Source organism: Balearica regulorum, chromosome 1 (assembly GCF_011004875.1).
Source record: "Balearica regulorum gibbericeps isolate bBalReg1 chromosome 1, bBalReg1.pri, whole genome shotgun sequence".
Classification (NCBI taxonomy): domain Eukaryota; kingdom Metazoa; phylum Chordata; class Aves; order Gruiformes; family Gruidae; genus Balearica; species Balearica regulorum.
Genome location: NC_046184.1, coordinates 119,299,113 through 119,315,172, shown reverse-complemented (window position 1 = coordinate 119,315,172; position 16,060 = coordinate 119,299,113). Strand labels below are relative to the sequence as shown.

Below are 16,060 nucleotides of genomic sequence, written 5' to 3'. Positions count from 1 at the left end.
TTCTTGTAAAGGTCAACATAACTCTAAAATAGATTCATGAACACAAAAGGGATGTGGGTCTCTGTCCTGACTCACTGCAGTGCCATTTTATTCAGCACGGAGTTTTCCTTGGTGGTATTACCAAAGCACCGTCAGAAGGTGAGCTTGGAGGGGCCGGGCTTTTGGGGATCCCTCTGCAGACCATGAAAGGACAAGTTTCCCTTGAGGGAATTTCAGGACATCGCTGACCACCCTGATTTGTGTCCTGGCAAAGCATCCCTCTCTCTCTCTCTCCTCCTCCCCCACTGCTCCACCTTTGATTTTCTAGTTAGATGAGGAAAAGGAAGGTACTCTAAGCAATTTTTTTAACCATTGTGGATATACCTCTAAGGGCTGGCATGGAAAGCCCTTCTCTAAAAGAGGGCAACCTTCTATGGATGGCAATGGGGGAGGGTGAGAACCAGGCCAAGCCGTAGGATCCTCCGATTCCAGCTTCACCGTCTGTGTGTCTGGCACTGTGCAGCTTTTACAAATTTTTCTTCTTATCCTCCCTCTTTAAAATGCAAGCTAGGTCACAAGTAGCTTGTTTAACACTTGCTGTCACACAGAAATTAAAAATAGCTGCATCGTGTAACTTAGGACTAGAAAAAAAGCACAGTTAGATTTAATGCGTTCTTGTGTAGTTCGTTGGTCCCCATGCAGCTCTAATGCAATGAAGCATGGAGGGGTCTAGCATTTACCCTGGTACACTATGATTTGACTAAAACAGAAGTCCAGTCCTCCCTCGAATGATCAGAAGGAAAATAATTTTGAGACAATTAGAAGCAGTTCAGGCACTGCAGTAGACTTGGCAGTGTGATGAGGTAATGGCTACGGCCCTGATGGACTAGCTCTGATCTCAGCTGCAAAACTCAGGAACAGTCCTGGATTTACATTTTTTCAGGCATTTTGGTTTTATGAATAATAAGCAGGTTCATTTACATAAATTACTTGAAGGAGTTTGTGAAGGTCAGTGGAATCTAATCCCAGGTTCTCTTAAATATTTGGTTTATCATCTCTTTGTATTTAAAGTTTCAGAAGCTGAAACTTTAATGATGTTATGCAACTGTAAACAGATGACTTCACCTGATATTGAGGAAGGGAAGGGTATTAAATAACATACCTCTTATTCAGGAAAGGCCAAAAACATGCTAGCTTCTTTTACAGAGGACATTGCCATTTTGGTGAGCATTTATCGTCCTTGTTTATGTTTCACAGAATCAAAGAATAATTTAGGTCAAAAGGGATCTCTGGAGGTTGCCAGGTTCCCCAGCTCAGTGCAGGGCCAGCATCAGTGAGATCCTTATGTTGCCCCAGGAACAGCTATGAAATACAGCCTACATAAGGAAACATAGCGCAATGTTTTGATATAAATTTCTGGACACCATATGCAAGGGACCTAGAGCCTGGAGATTGGTTTTGTGCGTGTATTATCTTTGTCAAAAATGCATTGTTATGTTGCCAGGTCGTGGGGAATTAGATATGTCAAAATATTTTTATACAAATTTCAGACTAAGAAAGAGAGCTTCCATGTATGCAATACACTCAGTGTGCTATCTCTAGCACATTTTCTATCTTTGCAGGAATATCTCAGCAGTCCTAACACACACTATCGGGGTTCCCACTGTCATCTGGTCACAAATCCTTCCTTGGGAGGAGAATGAATTGTGTAGTTACTTGGTTGTGGAGTTATATCAGAACATGGTTGTACCAATCTCCCCCTGCAAGTGCCTCTTAGTGGTGCATCTCTAGAGGCCACAGCACTTCTTGGGCTTTGAAGTACGCCCAAGTTTTCTGGGAGGCAGAAAACCTTCAAATCCAGGGCCTGAGGGCAAGGGCTGCCTAATGATGGATCTCTCTTACCCTGCTGCGGGAGAAAAACCCTGGCAGTCCTGCGCAACCCAGTACTGGTGACTCAGGGTCTTTAACGAATTCTGAATTTTTATTTCCTAAAGGGATTTGCTGTTATTGTTTGCTCTTGAGAGCTCCATTTGATGAGGCGCTGATCAGGGCAAGGACTGAAAGGTAAGTGAAAGCATATTTTATACATATCCTCAAGCTCTTGGGTGATACCCACTAATAAATACCTCATTAAGCAGGATGGTTAATTACACTCTCAGTTCTGCGTCTGTAAAGAGTTCACTATTTATCTGCTTAGACCATGTTTAAATTCCATATTAAAAAGCCATGACAAAAGCAATCGCTAACCTAATCTCCATATATATCAGCAATATATGGTGTTCAGTGGGAAAAGGCAATTATGATTAGTATAAAACTGGAAACCAAGTAATGCATGATTCGACTCTTGAGAGAGCTGTTAGCAGAACAGGCCAGTATCTTGTCTCAGTCACTCCAGAGGATTTTCAATGTAGTGTCTTTAAACAAAATGGTTTCAAATGAATGAGGTTGGACTTAGAACAGCAGAGAAGACATGAAAGTCAGCTTCTTTCTACTACTGAAACCTGCCTTTCCCTCCCTGTTCTCCTTCCTCCCTCACTGATGCAAAAGAGGGGGAACTATTTGGGGCTGTGACCGAGAGCGTTGCCAGAATATGTTTCTTGCTAGTTTCATTAAATATCATGCAAAAAGATGTGCAAACACATAAACATCCCAACTCAAGTCCATTTCCATATTAGATGTTTATTCCTCTTGTTCCATTATACACATTTCTAATTTAAAGGAGGACATGACTGATGCCTAGAGAACAAAGTAACCATTATGTCCTTCAGAGTTTTTGTGTTATAAATTATCTTGGCCATAAAGTACATTAAAAAATGTACCTGTCTATTGAGAATCGCCATGCTCTGTGCACTGAAATGCCAATACTAACCCAGGGGAAAGAATCATTAATTGACTAATGAAATTGAAAGTGTGATAATAGATTTATTACTTAAATTGTTGATTATGCCAATTGACCTTTTAGTTAGATCTTTAAGCCTTTATAAAGTCCTCCTGCTCCTTGACAGGAAAAAACCAACAACCCTGTGCTAGCAATTATATTCATTTGACAACTGTGTGTGCGAAGCAGAAAACACGGCAAATGGAGCAGACTGAGTTCAGTGAACTCTTACCTATGAGGTCTCCAGCATAACATCAACTCAGGCAGCATCAGCTGAATACTCTGCACTGGGCACCTGCGGTAGGAAAAATAGTATAGTTACAGCCTAGCACTTACATGTAAATCGTTGCAATTACAGGCTATTTAGTTGATGTTTTGAATTAACTTGGTCAATGACCCACAAGTGTGTCTGAAGGCAGTGCTTCCCTGGAAGATAAACACAGAAAATTAGAGATGGCATGCACCATCACTCACTTGCCCACTGTGAACTTTTATTATTAAGCAGCTACAAAAGGCACAGAGGACACAGGGGTCTGCTAAACCCAGCAGCAAAATTAACAAATACAAGCAAAGGAGTGACTTAAGTAATGTAACTTTGGTAACCATAGCTCATGGCTCTTCTTACAGTTTCCATTTCAGAGCACCATCAATGACTTCATAATCAGCTGACATTAATTGTGTCTACCTCTGCCCTATCAAAAGAGATTAGCGGTTGAAACTAAGGAAACTAAGGCTTTGTAACTTATTAGCTATGAAGCTGCTGAGTGTAGCAATATAGCAAGAGAAGAAAGAAAACCTCCCTGTTTTGGTGGATGATCTTCCCAATATGCATTAGAAAGTCTTCATTAATTATTTCTGATTGGGTTCATTGCAATAATTGAATTGCATCTGCAATGCAGGGCAAAATTTGTCAGCAGTCTGGCCACTGAGGGTAAAGGGATATAGATTTCCTTGTTATTTCTGCGGTGCCACGTGGCTGCTCACGGAGCTTCACGGCCAGCTGAGGAGTCAAGGCACCTGCTCTGAGGCATTTGGGTTCCTGATTAAACAAGCAAAACTATGAGAGATGACAACAAACTGAAGGCAAAGGTGGAGAAAAGAAGCGCCTGCAAAGAAGTGGAAAAAGAAAACTTTTCTGGAGGGGAATAAAACATTATTTGCAGTAGTGCAGCTTAGGTATGCATAGTTCAGATGTGACTTTGCTGCAGCTGCTCAGCCGGAGTGCACTTGCACCGAAAAGGTTTCTGGACACAGAACAAATCTTCTTTAGGCACCTGCTTAGGGCTGTACCACAGTGTGACAGGAGCGAGTGGCTCTGGCGTTCCTGTAGTGATGCGCAGAGAGGAATAAAGACAAACGGCCTGTCTCCCTCTTCCCTGTGTGACCACTTGGCAGACTTGTTTGCGGTCCCATGTCATGTGCCAAAGAGAGCGGCTACCTGGCTTCTGCATTTGGGTAAAGGAAGCTCCCACCTGTGATCTGGGAGTGATGTAGGGCAGCAGCAGTGCTGTGGTCATTGCAGAAAGAGCCTCTGCGGCAGGACTACCCAAGGGCGATGCAGTGCCTCACTGCCTCATGGTGGGGCTGCGCTTAAATCTAGAAGTAATTCTGTTCCTAAATGAATGGGTGGACGCTCATTGCTGTAATGTGCAACCAATAGGAAACTACAAAAGGCGTCCTAGCCTTTAAATGTGCCTTCAAAATTATCTTTCTTACAACCTGGGGAATCCCTACTGCTGTTTGCCAGGAAACTGAGACTTCTACGCAGCTCGGAAAGGGCCCGGCAGCAGCACACAGTGTCAGGAGCGGCAGCGTGGGGCTGCCCCCCAAGGCAGGCACGCTGTGAGCTGCAGGGGACAGGGGCGCAGGCAGGGGCCAGGACCTCACAACGAGGGGCACAGCCCCGTGGCACCCGGGGAAAAAGAGCAGAGCAGCTCCAGCCACTGTCACCCGCTCAGCCAAAAGCCCAGGTGACCACCAGGTCTGTAGTGGCAAGATGGTTCAAGGTCCAGCCAGCAAGGGAAGCTGGGGCAGGGCCAGCAAGGTGCAAGGGCTGGGATGCCTCCCTGCCTCCCTGCCTCCCTGCCTGCCTCCCTGCCTGCCTCCCTGCCTGCCTCCCTGCCTCCCTGCAGGGCAGGTACTGCATCTCCCAAGCCAGGGAGCATGGCAGGCACGAGCAGAGGCCCCGGATGAAGGTTCTCGCAGCTCTTTCTCACGACTCAGCTGTTTTCACAGAAGTATGATTGACAGTTACACAGCATCACCATATTAGAGCAGACCACGAACACAGGCAGCTAAACCCTTTGATGCAAGGGGTGGAAGAGGCTGCAGAGAAGGATTGCAGAGAAAGATGGCTACAGAGTCTGTTGACATGCTCAAGGCCCTGACAAGCTTCTTATGAATGCTATCAAAATTGCATATGAAAGCTAAGTTATTTCATTAGATCTCCCAAGACCTCAGCTATTAGGTATTGGCTCAGAGCAGTGGAAATATATGTGGTACTACCACAACCTCCAGCCCTTGCACCTCCTCATATTCCAGCCCTTTCACCTCCCAATATTCCATCATCTTTAGCACATGCATCTTGTAAACACATTTAATACACACAGCTAATCTTTATACATTGGAAAAAAATTGTAAAATATGGAAGCCTTGGAAGGAGTATGTTTACTTGTAAATCTGAATAGTCCTACCCAATATGAAAGGTCTTTTAATCTTAAAATAGACTTACCCCACTGAAAGTAGCAAAGATTTTGCATGAACAAAGGGAACAGAATCTTGACTTGTGATTTAATACAAAGTTATAAAACTTCCTCAAATTTGGTTGCACAATACAATATAGAATGTCACAATTCCTTTCAGGATCTTAAGGTGAAAGGTAATCAATAATTAGGTCTTATGTTCATAATGCTGATATTTCAGTAGATTGTACTCAGGTGATGTTTCTTCACCAAAGCACTACGAGACTGTGCCACAGCAGCACAGTGCCATGGTAAAACCTTGCCTCATGCTTCTAAGCATTGCACAATTCAGCTATAGCCCCAGTATGACAGAATCCATGACGTAACCATCATACATAATTTTAGGGGAAAAAAGGGGGTTAATTTTATTTTAACCTGTTTTGCAGTGACAGATATTCTTCGAAGTATATTGCTCTGTTCCACTCGCGGAGCAGCACACTGTCCTGCCACCGGCTATGAGGACTCCTGGTGATCAGCAGTCCCATCCTTGTCACTCGTCTGTGTTTGCCCCCTGCTCTGGCAATGGATAAAAAGAGTAGGGGAAAGTAACTGTTCCTCTGCCAGCTCGGATGCCTCCCCAATGAATTTTGATGGCTCAGCATACACACTGCATCTCTCTTTGTCCTCTTTGAGTTGTTCATTTTGCAAATGGAGACTATGAAGCAGTGCTCAAATTTGAAGTCTCTTCTGAGCTCAGGCTGAGGTACCGCCTCCTCACAGGCAGCCTCAAAGGGCTTGGCTGATAATGTAGATCTTAACGAGGATGTCTTTAGAGGATCAGGGAGCAGCCTTGCAAATCTCCAAGACACAGTTCTCCACAAAAATGGCTGCTAAATTTCTTGTATTGTAACAGAACAGTCTCTGTTTTGCAAGGTTTGAGTTTGTCTGACTGCTCTATACCGAAAAATAACGCAATCCAGAATACGTACGGCTAATTTTCAAGCAGGAATTGCTGCCTCACCACTCTTTTGGTGTGGACCAGCAATCATCAAGATTATTACCGGCTTCTGCATAGGTGCTGCAAAATGCAAGAGAAATGCTGTGACAAACCTAAAGGCATAGTGATCATTTTAACAAATTGTATGGCTTTGTAGTAAAACCAAATAAATGTATAGCCTCATCAAGGGGGATTCATTGCCTGTCCTTTGGAAGGACAGTAAGGTAACACCTAAATGAAATTCTTTGTCTCTGAAGAGTGGTATGGAACAGACCCAGCATCTGGCAGTTTGCAGCACCTTGTGAATCCTTACTCTGCTGGGAAAGAAAAATAATCTGCCACCATCTCTGAAAGACTGTCAGCCACGGGGCAGAAGGTCTGACCCACGAGTCTCCCTTCATCCTTTCACAGTAGGTCTAAAATGGGTGGTAGCAACCCTGGTGTTTGCAGCGGTGAGACCCAGGGTGCATGAACTCATGTTCCAAGCAAGCGGAGCTGAGACCACAGCATCAGTACCTGACTGGAAAGTCATTGGGACTAAGGGGATCAATAGCACAGATGAGCCGATCCAAGGTCAGAGCAGCCCCTGGGCTTTTTGTGATGGGAAGCTAATGAGTTGGAGGCAGAGCTGAGATGGATCTGGTTGGCTTCTCTAATAAAAACCTCTCAGCATTGTTTTCCCTGGATTTTGGCATTCTTTCCCCAAAACAAAAATAAACACAGTGTTTTGCTGGAACATGGTTTAAAAAAAAAAAAAAAAAAAAAAAGAAAAAAGCACTTACTGTAAGTCTCATTTGAGTGTGTGATCATACCACAGTAGAAAATAAACAATATAAATAACATTTGTGTGATGTAAGTTCTGCTATGAAAGCTAACGCCAAGTGACACTGGAAGCACCCAGACATTAATTCTCTGAGCTGAAAAGGAATAGCCTGTTGCAATATTCCTCTGAGCCAGCAAATATCCATATTCATTTAAATAACTATCTGTGCTAATCTAGCATAAATAATCCACGACTTCTCAGATAATGCAAAGGAGTTGTTACCAACCTGCACCTCCCAAAGAGCAGAGACCAGAGTGAGGAAGGGGTAAGAGAAAACTGAATTCCCCAGGGCAGAAGGGCAGGAACCTCATTCAGAGCTACAGACTGCAGCAATGCAGAGCACTCCCATCAAATCACCTTCACAACAACACAGCTAACTTTTCCACTGCCTGAGGTGGTTTGGTGCAGGCATTCACAGATTCACAGATTCACAGATTAGTAGGGGCTGGAAGGGACCTCTGGAGATCATCTAGTCCAACCCCCCTGCTAGAGCAGGATCTCCTAAAGCAGGTTGCACAGGATCGCATCCAGGAGGGTTTTGAATCTCTCAAGAGAAGCAGACTCCACAACCTCTCTGGGCAGCCTGTCCCAGTGCTCGGTCACCCTCACAGTGAAGAAGTTTTTCCTCATGTTGAGATGGAACTTCCTGTGTTTGTGCCCATTGCCCTTTGTCCTGTTGTTGGACACCATTGAGAAGAGCCTGGACCCATCCTCCCGCCTTGTAAATATTTATAAGTATTGATGAGATCCCCTCTGTCTTCTCTTCTCCAGGCTAAACAGACCCAGCTCTCTCAGCCTTTCCTCATAAGAGAGATGTTCCAGCCCCCTCACCATCCTCATAGCCCTTCGCTGGACTGTCTCCAGTAGTTCCCTGTCTGTCTTGAACTGGGGAGCCCAGAACTGGACACAGGACTCCAGGTGTGGCCTCACCAGGGCAGAGCAGAGGGGGAGGATAACCTCCCTTGACCTGCTGGCCAGGCTCTTCTTAATGCACCCCAGGACACCATTGGCCTTCTTGGCCACAAGGGCACACTGCTAATTAGCATGGACCTGACTTGGCTTCTCTTGCTTTTCCCAACAGCAGCTCAGGAAGGTCAGCTGAGATTTGCGTAGTGTCCTCCTGAAGTCCCGGTGGGTGGGATGATGGAAATACACAGCCATCAGTGTGCATGCATAGGCCAGAGAAAGTTTGCAGATACAGGTAGTATGTTTTACTGGATCATCTGGTATTGCTGGAAACATTAGGCAAACTTTCAGGTATGCAAGCCCTTATTCAGGTCTGAAATAGAAGCAGCACTTTTCAGAGCTAAATACAAGCTGAGAACAAATGCTCAGATGTTAATTAGGTATGTATCAATTAGGCCTTTGTTTAAAGAAAAGATAGTTGGTAGCTGTGGAGAAGAAAGGATGGTAAAGAGGGAGGAAAGTGAGAGACAGAGAAAGTTAAAGTTAAATGAAGCTGCTTGTCACCTAGGGGGAAGAAGAGACAGGTAGTTTATAGCCTGGGGAACAAGAGTCGATCATGGTGAGTAGGAGGAGAGTCTAATCATAAAAGTCACATCTACTGAGAGCATGCTCCTCCATATCAAGTACCTTTATGAATTTCAATTCTCAGCCGCATCCTTAGAGGGGTTTTTTGGAGGCTGTTCTGAAAAAGAGTATTAAGATGCCAAAGGTGTTTTGGGAGAAATGTTCCCCTATTGGCAGCTAGGGTTTTTAATCATAGCTTGACCATATGAGATCATTTTGGTGCATACCAATTGCTTCATTTTAATTACACAGTTACTATGAGGCCACTGGATTAATTTTATTGTATTTTGGGGAATGTGGTTGTGGGATTTAGAGAAATTCAGGGAAGGAGAGTTGGGGGTGGGCCCCATTTTAGACATGTAAGATCTATTTGGGTAGAGAGGAAAGGATAATGAGTTATCTGCAACACTTTGAGGTCACCATCCTCTGATTTGACAGGAGCTTCTGCTGGGGAAGCTTGCAGGATGCTGTGTTCTTCCTGCCTCATGCAGGATCCTTCTGAGGAAAGAGATAGCGAGGCAAGTAACCAAAGAGTTCCTATCTCTGTCGCTGGGAGGCCCAAACACTTGAGAATGGTGTATTTTAGGTTAGCAGCACCATGTATTATATATTCTGCCAAACAAATATTGAAAATAGAGGTTCTATTCAATCAAATCAGCAAGAAATCAAATGTTTAGTCAATATTGTGAGTACCTTCAGTAAGAGTTCATCTGTTGATTCTGCTCAGTCCATACAAACCTGAGGTGCTTTTATTGTTGTAAAAAGAAAACTCCACATGAAGCCAGGGGTATTTTTAAGTGGCTTTGTATTAGAGGTAACCTGAATTTTTCTGTGAAATAGAAAACTAGTGAGACAACTTTAGGAAACTTTACTGTAGAATGAAACACTGTTTATCTCAAATGCATTTTTTCCCATATATACATGTATGGAATTCAAATCAGAACATTTTGTAAGGAAATGTGGAAGGGTTTTATACCATCAGACTGTGCACAGTCTGTGAGTAGTAAAAAAACTAGATACTTCCAGATTACAAAAATGTCCCTCAAGTCATAATTATAAATCAATATGCATGTGTACAAAAGATTGGTGTCTCCGTAAAGTGCCTGAAATTCAATATTTTTAGTCTACTGTGTCTTCTGAGAGTGCCTGCATATTTTATATTCCCTGTGTGCTAAAAATTGTCTCCATATTTTATGTATTGTTGTTTGTGGAGCTCTATTTGCAAACATAAGTAACAGCTAGCACTGGAGATGATACACAGGCTGTAAAACATGCCTGAAGAAAGCAAATCTGAAAGAATACAAATGCCCCCAACTATAAATTTCAAGAACACCATAAGAATTTTTAACCTCATGCTAATGCTGTTGAGAGTATACCTTAGCTGTGTGGGATGCATTCTTGTAGCTGGCAGAAAGGAAAATAGCTCCAGACTCCGGTTAATGTGCACGTGTCCATGGCTGTGGTACCTATTTGTGCGAAAACCCTTCATTTGTTCGAGTCAGTGTGATATGCAGTCAGTGGGGTGTAATTCCTGTTGCTGCTGTGTGTTGTCCGCTGGCAATCATCTGCTGGCAAGTGGTCCCCGAGGTAAGTGTGGCACGCTGGAGCACTTTCCAGCTCCCAGGCAAGATGCACAGCTGGAGGGTGACCTGGCTGCACACCCCGATGTCTGACCGCTACGGCTTGGAGGATATAGATTAATTGGAGGGAAAGGTTTTCTTCACTTCTAGGTTGGCTACATTAATATGATATCAAATCAAAGCTAAGCTTGAAATAGAGGGCTTTGAGATAAACAGCACAGGATGGTTTGATTCCTTTTCAAAATATATTCTAAAGAGTCAACAGTTTCTGCTGAGAAACCACTGCCTTTGTGCACTTTTGATTTTTGTACCGCAGGATTACTTTTCTGACAACCAGAAGGCTTGCTAACCATGCACGTGCACAGAAAGCCAAAGGTCCGGCGTTTTTATCCCCGAGTCACTGGCTGGTGTTACCCTGAGCCATCTCTCTCATGCAATGGACGTTCCTCTGATAAAGTGGATTTTTGTTTGTGCTTAGGTTGCATTAAGCTACAGCACTAACTAGGAGATGTCAGCAATGACAATACTTGTATCAGAACAAGGTAGATGTTTCTCTCAGTGCATGGTTATTTCAAGGAAAAAACAGATATTCCACAAGGTAAGTAAGTAAGTGGTTCATATTTTCTCTGTATAATGCTATAGCTATTTACATACCATGCTGTTGGTACAACCACATTCAATGAGAAAGCATTTCAAACCTCCTCCATAGCCAAACAAGACATAAAGCGCATAGATGGCCAGAATTTGAAGCAGCTTTGTATACAATTGCACATGGCAGACCGTGAATTGATCTCAGCACTTGTTCTGACAGACTGACTGAAAATGCAACTAGCAGTGCAAAATCTGCCACAGTTTAATGAGATGCCAAATGCTAAACATGCAAAACAACTCCTTTTTCCTGAGATCAGGTTTCAAATTTCTTATTTTTGTTGCACAGATTATCACTGAAAGTAATTCTATGTAGCAGCTTCTTTCAGCGCTCAAAGAGCACCTGCGTTGGTTCATACAAAAGATTAACATGCAAAACACTGAATAATTCAGAATGCTTTGAGTGGGTAGAAAGAGGAGTACACTGAAAATAACTTGTTTTTCTAGAAGAAGTTTGCCTTTTTGTAAAAAACTAATAAGCTTGAATTTTTTATTGGGAAATACAAAATTTCAGAGAAAACATTTCAGCTAGAAATCATTATTTTTAGATTGGGAAGTCACATATAAGGTCCATGTGCCAGATCTGCTCTGCTGACAAGGTTGCCTAGCTAAAGTGCATTTCCCATGGTCATTATCAACTCTGTCCCTGATGAAACAACAGGGTCCAGCATGAATACCAGAAGCCACCATTTGCTGTGACCCATCATTTGGCTGCCAAATTCAGCCCACAAGAAGAACACAGACACAAAACATTCAAACAACAACTCTTAAAAGTTAGGAGTTTTAAATCCACATTTTTCATCTTAAGATTTTTGCATTGCAATCAAAATAGGGTTTTTTGGCACGTGGGTGATTGTTTTTTATTTAAATCTGGAACATCGGATTTAAGAAAAATACCTTTAACAAAAGAATGTATTGAAATGAAGCAAATTTATTTCTGATCCAAAGATAGTTTTGTGAGAAATTTTGAAACGGTCCTCATGAAAATGTCCCTTGATTTTATTACAGAACAGAAAATGAAAGATGTTGTTGATCTATAACTCAAGACGATCAGCTGTACATAAAGTACATTAAAAAAGCAGTAGATATTGTATTAACCAGTATTATTATCAACCAGTTCTTCTGAACTAATAAATCTCTTGCAGCTCCAGTCCTTGAGCTTGCTGTGGATAACCTAACATTTCTGTCTGATAGGAGTTTTGCTGATTTCCTTGGGACCCAAAGTACAGATTCTTGTTCTTGTAGAGTCCCTCAAATTCATTGTCTCTGAAGTTAAGGCTGTCATTTATGTCCATTATTTTGCTGAGATATCATATGCTACAATATAAAGGTTACAATTTTATTTCATTACATGAGGAAAAAAATAAAAATAACTTATAGCTTAAAATGAGACAACTGGTGTTAACCTTTCGCTGTTGCAGGAAGCCATCCAAACACGTAAAGTGCAACTGGTAGAGCAATTTCCTGGAGAAACACATCCTAAACAAGTGTCACGTTTCTAATTTTCTTTGGGCTGATCAGATAATCAGTACGTCTTTGAGGTCGCACCTATGGAAGAGTAAAAGCAGTTATAGAACTAAAAGAAATCCTAGAAATGCAGTCCTGCAAGGGTTCTCAGGAGATTACCTGCCAAACCCTCATCCCAAAGTATTATAGCAAAATGAAATCTATCATCAGCAACCCACTCAAAACCCAAATACAAAAGAAAGGGTGAACAGCAAAACAAAAAAAAAGCTTCACATGCAACACACTGATGGCAGTTCTGGGAATGCATTAACGGGTCTTATACTGTCTGAGAACTTCTTGTGGACTCTGCAGTCTGTATTCTTTTAAGCAAAGCACGATGTTGGGCATTTCTCCTCTGGTTCTTTTAAAGAAACTATAAGAAGCTGTAAGAAGAACTTAACACCTGACATACTGCTTTCCAAACACATTAGAAACTGCAACAATAAGCATGACAGTATTTCATGTATCTGAAAGACCGCTCTCAACATCTCAGTGTTTACTCAAGGCAGGCTTTTTTTAAAGTTCCCATGACTAGCACGATTCCACTTCCACCAACAGCAGCCTGTTTTCAAACTGACCCCAGTGGGATCAGCACAGGGCAAATGCTCAGCAGTTTTGAAAACCCTATCCTCATTTGAAACCAGTGCAGTGGATTTCCAGTTCTAATTACTTATGTGCTTTTACAAAATATCATTGCAAAGGAAAAGACAAAGAAAAATTTATTCTCAAATGCATCAAAGAAACATACACTTTGGATATTTAAATATAGTAGTGAGACCTCATGTAGATAGTTACAAAGTAGCTCCAAGGAATGAAAATTTCTCCCAAAGTTATAAACACGTATCTTCACATAATTCCTAAATGAAACACTACAGCTGAATGGGTTGCTGCAGCCAGCCCCAGTGTTGGTTTTATCTACCTCCAAGTAGATGCTACCTGCTGGCTACTGTTCCTTGCAACTTCCCCATCTGTTTTCAAGCCCTTGGAAATTCTGTTCTTCCCAGTGGAATCTTTTTATCAAGCCTAAGCTGGTTCCTAACTATTGACTAATCTTCTTGTGGTTTGTTTCTGGAGCATTAATCATGTACAGTCTGTATTGCCTTGGTATTCTTCCAGTATTAAACATTTTAAATAATGCATTTGGTACATATACATTATTGAATAAGCCATAGAGGAAAATGTTAGGTAACAACTGTGGACAACATGTCTCTGGTATTTAATGAGTCCCAGCACCTCAAGGAAAACCATGGGATAAATATAACTATCCTAGAAACATTTCATAAGATAGCTGCCTTCTGTTTTAAACACAACTCTCTTCCCCTTGCCTCCCCATCCCTTTTTTGTTGCTAGAATATACTGCTGTTTTCTAAATTTACCCTTCTTTACTGTTTATTTCTGTAGAGAGAGGTGCTCTGGGAAGTAACAGGATTGCCTGTCTCTGCTCAAGAGACCTTTTCCAAGATATCTCTGCTGCACTTAATTTCTTGCAGTTCAGCCCAAAGACCTTGCTGGTGCTCAACAAAAACATCACTCACTCATTTCCAGAGCACATCAGAAGTTTCCTCTGGTCTGTCTTACCCTGGAGATTAATATATGATGAGATTTGTTCCATTTATGGCAGAACAGTTATTTGGCATTTCTTGATCATTCCATTACAGTTCTGTTATGGCAGGCTTTTTCAGTAGGACATAAGTTTTGAGAAGGTCTCTACTACTGCTCCCCCCCAAAATAACAAATTTACAAGTAGAATGAGGAAAAAAAAAAAAAAAAAAGCTGAAGGCAGGTGTTATGTTTGTGGAAAGCAAGTATTCCCAGATACTGTGGACTGTCCTTTGAGTATAAAGTGTACTGAACTAGTTAGCATACTGAGTAACCAGGAAGTTTCAGAGGGAGTCCAAGAGCACCTCATTGAATACTGTCTCTGCAACTTCCAGAAATAAGTCATTATTTGAATCCCATGTTTATCAAAATACTGGGGTGGAAACATTTATGAACATTAGTAGGCAATAGTACAGAATGGTTTGCATGTGGTTTTGAATAGGAGGGAGCCAGAGGACTTGCACCAGCTGGATCTAGACTGCCCTATTCTTCCCTGACAGCACTGGGGAAAAGGTAACCCAAGCATGCCTCTTCTGCATTAAAAATCTCATCTGCAGGAGTGAGCCATCCAGCCCCTACCTAGTCATGCCATTTCTCCTCACCATCAGAGGAGGAACCAAGCAGCAAGTTTGCTCCTGGAGTGGGGGCTGTGCCCACGATGGTTCACCTCTGCCCTGCTGCATCTTTCACAGCTATTTGCTTTAGAGTAAATGCCCTGGGTTACTTATATTTTATTCTCACTGTGCTCTGATATCAATTAATGAATAATTTCATGAATTTCAATCAACTCATGCTGTGTACTGGCCCATTTTCTGTGGAGCTTTCTCTGAAGTAGCATAGCTTCACTGAGGTCGTAGTTCACTGGATATAACCTCATTGAAATGGAGGCTGCTGGCTGCTGGTCAGTGACTTAAAACTCATTTTCTGATGCTATAGAAGATCTCATACAACACATTGCAAACACAACATGCAGAGGAGTAGGACCACAACGACCATTTCATACTTAGACCCTGATATGCTACCACTGCTAGAGCCTCTGCTTGGTTTTGATTTCAAAGTTGTGTCTTCTTCAGATCAACTCAGTGTTCTACTAGCCCTGTCAGTCCTAGTCTGAGAAAAAATGGTTTCATTATTCATTAAATCCTACACATTGAAGGAAAAAAGACAGCTCTAGTGGTTCGCTACACAGCCCAACACTACAGGAGCAAGTTTCTGAGATGGTCCCCTCTATCAGTAAAGATGCAATATCATCAGCATTTCTTTTATGTACTTATAAATCTCTTTGTACTGTCAGCTTGGCATCCAGTTAACCATGGATATTTGACAGTCACATGTTTCAAAGCCTGCCTGTTGACTTATCATCTGCCCTGGATGCCTTTTTATAGGGATTACTATAAAGGGACTATGATACTGGGAAAAGCTTTGCATAGTTTGTTGGTTTGGCTGGGGAAACAGATGCCCAAATCTTTCCATCCCTTCCAGCTCTTGAACCAGACAAAAAGAGAGCTAGCAATACATGGATGAATCGGAAGGTAAAATGAGAGTTTCTATCAGCTGATTTCAGGGTTGAATCCTTCAAGTGATGTTTTGAATACTGTCTTCAGTCAATGAAAGAAGGACTTCTGCTATTACGAGTATGTTGTAGTCATTTCTGCAACCCATGTGACATCAGTGATATGAATGATGAACACACATCTGGCATTATGAAACAGGACTCTGATCTTTAAATTGGTTTGACAGATGGCAGCTCCTCAGACACTGATGCTGTGGAAATGTGTGATAAACTGAAGGCTTTGCCTGCTATTAGCCAGCCAAAAAATTCCAAGTCTAACTGCATTA

At 42.2% G+C, this 16,060-nt stretch overlaps 1 protein-coding gene across 2 annotated transcripts in view; it reads right to left on the bottom strand.

Moving 5' to 3' along the window:
• Positions 1-11,950: 11,950 nt before the first annotated feature.
• IGSF5 (immunoglobulin superfamily member 5) overlaps positions 11,951-16,060 on the bottom strand; it is a 34,946-nt gene continuing 30,836 nt past the window's right edge. For both annotated transcript variants that reach the window (XM_075772343.1, XM_075772355.1), the window contains one exon: positions 11,951-12,664. In XM_075772343.1, the coding sequence (XP_075628458.1) occupies positions 12,596-12,664 (69 nt within the window). In that variant the 3' untranslated portion in view covers positions 11,951-12,595. The remainder of the gene's footprint in view (positions 12,665-16,060) is intronic.